This window comes from Clytia hemisphaerica, unplaced genomic scaffold (genome assembly GCF_902728285.1).
Source record: "Clytia hemisphaerica strain Z4C2 unplaced genomic scaffold, Clytia hemisphaerica genome assembly, whole genome shotgun sequence".
Classification (NCBI taxonomy): domain Eukaryota; kingdom Metazoa; phylum Cnidaria; class Hydrozoa; order Leptothecata; family Clytiidae; genus Clytia; species Clytia hemisphaerica.
Genome location: NW_027104403.1, coordinates 20,631 through 28,599, shown reverse-complemented (window position 1 = coordinate 28,599; position 7,969 = coordinate 20,631). Strand labels below are relative to the sequence as shown.

The 7,969-nt window shown below is 35.9% G+C and overlaps 1 protein-coding gene across 1 annotated transcript; it reads left to right on the top strand.

Moving 5' to 3' along the window:
- Positions 1-447: 447 nt before the first annotated feature.
- Positions 448-1,976, top strand: LOC136819960 (uncharacterized). Its single transcript, XM_067076192.1, has 2 exons — positions 448-451; positions 919-1,976. The coding sequence occupies exons 1-2, from the start codon at positions 448-450 to the stop codon at positions 1,935-1,937; spliced, it is 1,023 nt and encodes a 340-aa protein (XP_066932293.1). The 3' UTR covers positions 1,938-1,976.
- Positions 1,977-7,969: the final 5,993 nt, after the last annotated feature.

Here is a 7,969-nt window from a genome sequence, read left to right as displayed (position 1 = left end):
ATTTTTGATGACGTCACTCATCATGCTCAAAGTGAGCCAAAAACCGAATATTTCCTTTGTTCTCTAAAGTAGCTATTATATTCTAACAAAGGCTTAGAAAAAAAGTATGAGCTTAAAATGCTTTTTTTATCCTAAATATTCAAGAAAATACAGTTAAAAGCGTATATTTGACATAAAAAATAAATTTGTATTGGAAATGTGTATTTTTGTCACACCTTACTGTCAAAAATGTCATCATGCTCAAGTGTGAAAATTTTTTAAGTGTCCATGGCAAAAGCTCTATTTTTCAAACGTTATTAACATTAATCCGGACCTTCGAACAGAAACACCCCCCCCCCCTAGAACGAATAGGGTTAACTTTTAAATGTTTCAAAGTTTTCCAGCCTCTCTCTTGAAAAAAACACTGTCATGTATAGACATACTTTTCTCCACTCATTTCCATGCAACATGGGTACTTAATGTTTAAAATTTGTATAGGGGAACCCCTCAGCCAATTTAGTTCATCTTGAGTCTTTATTCTAATCAACTCAACTCGGAAACTACCTTATGTGCTATAGTTACTTGGAGAACCTATTTTTCAAAAAAGTTCAGTGTAGCTAATGGAGTAGGCTCAAGCTAAAAATATACTAAATGGGTTTAATTAAACGTTTGCAGACCAAAAATTCCACAAATTGAGTAGTATGTGTCAATCCGCCATCTTCGATGAAAATTTTTGGAAATTTGTACCAAATCTGAGGAAGAAGGCTTGCAGGAAAATTTCTGGAGACTCAAGAATTTTTTTCACCTAAATTTATCAATGCTTAGGCTGAGCATATTCTTAAAATGGTCTTAAATATTTGGCTAATTTCACCCTTAAGTAGTGTTTTTATAAACTAGGTTCTAATAGACTTATAATTCTATTTTTATTTTATTTTCTAGATCATGTAAGTGGGTATGTTCAAAATATCACCAAAACCAACTATTCTGGCGCTAAAAACTGTAATTATTTCAATGCTGTTTTGCAGACAGACACAAATACCTTCAGTGAGCTTGTGTGTCTATCGCCATCGAAAAAACGTGCATTTGAGGAAGCTGCAGAAGAAAAAACCCCTCTTCAATTAGATAATGTTTATCTAAGCCCAAGTAAGTTGAAGAAATTCAATGATGTCATCAAATTTGGAAGCCCTTCAAAAGAAACAAAGACGGCTGTAGAATTTCCGTATCTGCCAGTTCCTGAACCGAAAGGTCAGCCAGATGCACCCATAATCAATATTAGCGACATCACCCTTATCTGTGACATTGTATCAATTAAGGCATTCATTAATATTGATAACCGTCCAGTTGTAAGTGTGCAGCTTCCTTACAAGAGTGACCCTGTCAACAAAAAAGATTGTTGGGCTAATGACTCAACTGGTGCAATGCCATTGGCTCTTTGGGGTGATTTAGTAAATCAAGTGGAGAGTAGTGGAACCTATCGTGTTATCAACGCTAAAGTGAAGTCTGGGTATGGCAAGTTGTCTCTAACCACCAATTCTTCAACCAAAATTTACAATGATGACACTGCTGTAGCCCCATCCCCATTACCAACTAATCAGAAAACATCAGCTGTCAAGTTTCCACCCATCAGAGTGATCAATTTGCAACGCAGGTATTACTGTACTTCATGTAATAAATTCAAAGATTCTACATCACCAAATCCAAACTTATTTTCTTGCTCATCATGTAAATCTAATTTCTCAACCGTACGCATGAAAAAGAAAGTTAGTACTCTGTTAGAATTTGAGGATGATCATGAATCGGTCAAAGTTAGGTTTGGAAGAAGCCAGGTGGAGGAATACTTTAAAAGATTTGGCTCTGCCGTGCCCCGTGATGTTGATGACATCAGTATTGCCCTACTGCAGGACTGTAACTCTATCATGCTTTATGATGCACAAAATTATTGTATTGGGTTTAAGTAAACTTACTCCCTTGCTGTGAGACGTATAAATTTATAGAACTGTCAGAATTGAAATTTTAATCTTGATCTTTTTATGACTTGGAGGTAAATTAAATACCATTCAGTTCTACTGTTACATTGTTATTTTTTGTTCTCTTTTGATGTTTGAAGGTGTGGTTATTAAGTTTTATCTTCACTCAGTCTTCTGAACTTTGAAAAGAATCAATTTATAATTATTCTTATAAGAGTATGGGCTATGATGAGAATGTTTGTCCATATGTTAAAAACTTTGAAATCAAATTATAATTGTTCTTATAAAAGTATGGGCTATGAACGGAATGTGAATGTGTGTCGATTTGTTGTTTTTTCTATTTTGTTCTGCCCTATATTTCAGCTATCCTGTGGCACTGTTTTGGCCAATCTAACTTGCCAGCTTTGAGAATAGACCAGTATTTAGCTTCCTTGACTTGCCTTTCTCAATCATATACTTTGCTTCTGCTCTTCTTAATTTGTATTTTCATATTCTAAGCGTATATAGATTTTAATATATTTTCATGGATACTACTTCATATTTTAAACTGTATAATAACTTAAAAAACAAACTCTTCAGATTTTCCTGCTCTTTTGTATTTGATGTTCTATGAATTTATGTGGATTTAAATATATTTTCATAGTACTTTATATTTTATACTGTAAATAGCTCAAAGAAACTCTTCATTGCAAACATTATGTAGGCTTGTCTTTAAAAAAAAGCTGAGGTAAGTTATGGCATGTCTCAAAAACATGAAAATTTTGACACATGCCATAAGTCACCTGGGACACCAATATACAATACAATACCTTAGGGAACTAAATTCCCCCCTTTTTATAATTTTGTTTTACTAATATTTTTATTTCGACCGCAAAAATTAGATGCAAAAAGCACTAAATAAAAGATTTCGACGTTACTTCTCAAACACAGCTTGATTTAGGCCAATTCTCTACTTCCTAAGTACCAACTCCTACTAAAACTCAGCAATTTACTTATGTAGTATAATTAAGCTCTGAATGTCGATTTAGACTGGAATGGCTTTTAGAATAAAAGTCAATTTAAATATCTGCAGGCTACGGCACTATCTTCCCCCAGTAATGAAAATAGGGGGTAATTCCCTGCGACGAACGAAATACACTTGTGAAAATACGCAACATGATTTGTCAAAACAGAGGTTCGGAATTCTCGAGTTATGACGTAATCACTAGCATTTTCCATCCGTCGTGGCGATTTTCATCAAAATATTTAACCTCGCTATTCATGATATTCATGACGTAATCTTTTCCACTTTATGAACGGACGATGGATTTCAAAGTTCAAAATCAAGTGTGAAAGTGTTAAAAATTCATTGGGGCATAAATTTTTTTAAAAGGCATCAAAAATATATTTGCCAGGACAGTTAACTGGCTATCGAAGAAATAATAGTTACTTTGATATTATTTTTCTTTCTTTTGATATTAATATTCAATGTTAATAATCCGTATTTACATCCAAATTTATTAACCTTTCTCTGTGCTGCTTCCTTTTTCATTTATTATTTAGACAAAAAAGAAATTTTTATATGAAAACTGAATTGAACTTTTAATATCGCGCCGCACCTAAAGTAAATTCACAAAAATTTAATAAAGCGCCAATTGAGAAAATTTGAGTTAAATCATTAAAATAAATACCAAATTATTAAAGTTAAAATAGATGCTGAAAAATGTATCCAATCCAAAAGTTAATTTTGTGCTTAAAGAATTTGGGCTACTGTTGGGTATCTAGGGGGTATGCCCCACGTGGCAAGATTTCAATACGATAACATGCTATAGTAGTATATATGAATGATGTAGATAAAATGATCTCCAGTACACCTTGGGGCCACCGCAACCAAAAAGCACTGCGAATTCTTCAATCTTGAATTAATTGCAGATATTTGATATGGAGAGGTGGTCTAAAAGATAAACGAAACAAAATTTTCACATTCATTAATTTAAGATATTTTACCTACGACCCGGTCGATGGGAAGTAAAATTTCTTAGAACTTCTCTAAAAAACTGGCAGAGAGACCAGCTAGTATCATGATACACAATATTTATAAAGGCAAGAAACATGGATGATAGCCAAAAGTCCGTCATCCGGATATAAGTCCGTGAACATGTCTAGATCATCTATCGCGGACGGTTCCGTGTATGTTACCACAAGGAAACTAATTTAACAAAGTATCGCTCGAGAAATTTGATGTAAACAACCTCTATACGTGCAACACTCGCGCCTATCACACCGCGTGCGTGTGCGAAGAAAACAAATTCTTATCAGGGTGTATTTGTAAAATACTCTCTTTTCTATAGTATATTTATTTGATAACTTTATTTACAGTGATTGATAGAATTAAGGAATAAGAAGAAGTAAGGACAAGAATTTTTGTTTCATCGTTAGAAAATAATTTCAATTACAATTTTAAAAGCTGTTGTTGGGAAATATTTTGTCGCATATTTGCGAATCTTGTTCTTCTCTAAAATACACACTTGTCAATGAAAAATCACTCCCTCCAAATGACTTCACGGTTTTTATAAGAATGTATTTTATAGAAATACAAGTTTTTTTATAAGAACATCCAAAATTTTTGAAGCCTTCGGNAGCGGCGTGAAGGTCCAGCTGACATGGCAATAACCGAATGTCGTTCGTACCGGGTTCCTTAAGTGACGCAAAAAAATTTCCTTCCCATCCTCCACTCTGAGCTTCTATTCTTTAACACTTGCTTTGTATTGCAAAGTTCTGAAAGTTTTTGATACATTTCACGAAATTTCGAAACTTTTGACGCTTACGGGATTCGAACCCACTATATACAAATCACTTACGATTGGATCGCCAGCGCCTTAACCACTCGGCCATCGGGTCACAACTGCATTAACAGTGGCGTAGCCAGGATTTTCAAGGGGTGTCGCAAATTTCAATTTTCAAATGGGCGGTTACAGGGCGGTGTTAAAATATAACGCCCAAATACTTCCAAACAACCGGGGGACGTTATGGGCTGCAGATCCCAATACCTGTGAACCCCAAACACAGGCCACGTTGCCCACGTGCAACCGGCAACTCACCATTAGACGAGTTTACCATTTGTTGAATGGGTGGCAGAGCCACACATTGGATCGAAAAGAGTCTGCTAAATGACGCACCTTACGCGCCCACGCGCCCTCATATTTTTAAAGCGCCTTCGCGCCTTACGCGCCCACGCGCCCTAAAATGTTACGCGCCCACGCGCCTACGCGCCCTGGTAATTTGACGCGCCTTAAAAATTTGACGCGCCCTGATGATTTGACGCGCCCTAAAAATTTGACGCGCCTTAAAATATCGACGCGCCCTGATAATTTGACGCGCCCTAAAAATTTGACGCACCTTAAAATATCGACGCGTCTTAAAAATTTGACGCGCCCTAAAATATCGACACGCCCTAAAAAATCGACCCGCTCTGATAATTTGACGCGCCCTGATAATTTGACACTACCTAAGTAACTGACAGTAATGAGAACAATTACTTCGACTTTATTGATTTATCCTCCATATTCAAACGTCGGATGAGAGTCTTTGTAGCGGGCATTGCCCTAATTTTATTCAATATTATGAGAAATTACAATTTTGTTTCAATATCATATTATCTCCATGATGTAAATTGTAGAACAGTTCATTTGTTTACATTTTCTATTATTATAGAGATAATTTCATCATATATGATTAGTTATTTTATCTCCTTAGTTTTTATTATCTCCTTAATGTGGCCTTAAATAGTGCACACTCACACTTTTCTTCAGTTAACATCAAGTCACCACAGAGGAAGGAGCTCTCTAACTCAGCTCAATAATATTTTTCATGGTCTTGTGGATCAGTCATACATTCACTTGACTTATTGCTGCCAGTCACAGCATTTTATATCTGGCAAGCTGGTAGGTTTTGCTTTCCTTGTTTTTCTTTCATGGCAGCCATTTTGTTTTTGTAGGTGTGGCCTTTTTCAGTGTTTGCTTTCATTCATGGCAGCCATCTTGTTTTTCCTTTGTTGGGCCTCTGTCTTTGCACTACTAAGTTAAGCCTTAATTTATGAGTCAACTTCAACTATTCAATTCTATATTCAAACTAGATTTGTAATGAGAGATTTATTTTATTTATTTAGTTTGAACTTCTACGTCATAAAGATGTTCCAAACATACCAGACAATTTGTTGAGTACTTCCTCGCCACAGTCTTGTTACGCATAAAAAACGCTTAGAATGGTAAAGATTCGGGGCCACGTGAATCATTTTTCACCAAATAGAATCATAAACAAGTTGCAGTTTAATTGATAAGCTTTGTTTCAAGTGGCCCACCCCATCTTTGAAACAAAATTAACGAAACTATATTTAACGGTCTTTCCAAAATTTTTCGAGTTTGATGAATTACGGACAATCTGCCTGGTTAGATTCATCACTGCTAAATTGATACACTTCATTAAAGTCCAAAAATAGGTATGTTTAAGGGGTAGGAGTACATTCTTTAAGGGGTAGGAGCACATGCAGTTTCAAAAAAAAACGAAAAAGATGCCTTCCGCCGACCCTTTAGCAACAAAACACTTTTCTTTTGTTACTTTTTTAATGAACTTAAAAAATATTTAGTTAAATTCTAACTCATCATGCCTGTTTTTGTGAAAAATTTATTTCGTGTAAAAAGCTTCTTACATATATACCAGTAGATTTATTATGTAGTGTTTTTGTTGTATCGTATTTTATCTAGAAGTTTTTATTGTTTTACAGTTTTTTAAAAACTTTTCACTGTATTTTTAATACTTCACTTTTGCCTTATGGTAAAAAATCTTTTGATTGATCTGAAAGTCAGAGTTTTCTCCATGTCTCATAAAGAATGTTGTTCTTATCCCAGTATCGTTCTATGAGCGATTGAGGATACAAACCTTTTTCCCGAGTACTTTATTACCAAGCCATAATTCGTGTTTTCATACATGATTTTTTTCTACGTCACTGCAGTAATCAAATTATTATTTTAAATCACTCTTTTCCAAATTGAGATGTACATTTAAAAAAAACAGCGACCATGGGAAACGTTTCAAAAATTACCAAGTCAAAGATGATTACAAAAAGTTGGGTTTTCTGTGAAGGGACAAATTTGTGCATTTTCCCCTGTAAATTGAATAGAGATAACGTATAGCATGCAAAAATTCTATTAAATAGACTAATAAAGTGTACATAAAGTGTACAGCCGATAAATGAAACGGGTCGACTTTAGGCTATAATCTATTAAGAAATGGTCATTTTGCTAACGCCGACATTCTTTTATATACCAATCGTGTATGATTAGACCGGTCCCATTATTTCGTCCGTCAAAACCGTCGAAAGCTTAAGGGCGTGTCGAAATCTTAGGGCGCGTCAAATTTTCAAGGCGCGTCGAAATTCTAGGGCGCGTCGAAATCATAGGGCGCGTCAAATTTTGAAGGCGCGTCGAAATCATAGGGCGCGTCAAATTTTGAAGGCGCGTCGAAATTCTAGGGCGCGTCAAAGTTTGAAGGCGCGTCGAAATTCTAGGGCGCGTCAAATTTTGAAGGCGCGTCGAAATCATAGGGCGCGTCAAATTTTCCAGGCGCGAAGGCGCGTTAGAAATATGAGGGCGCGTGGGCGCGTAAGGCGCGTCAATTAACTAGAGCTTTTTTCCACACTTCAACATCGATTCCTGATGGATGAGGACACATCAGCTGACACTTCCATAGAAGACCATCCCAGTCAAAATTTCGACGATCTCCGATGCTCCGAAGCGAAATGTTACGGTTTCGAAGAAAACATCTTAGTATGTATGGCATGTGAACGTTTTGTACATTATAAATGCTCCAGACTCCCACCATACCAAATTCAGGCTTTTTTGAACGCAAAAGCGAAAAGAAATGGACGATGGACCTTCTGCTGCAACAACTGTGTTGAAGTACCGAAAGATCTCCCTGCTCTTTGTGGTGCAGTTGAGGACGACGACTTTACCAAACTAAAAAATGATATCTCAGAGCGTGATCGT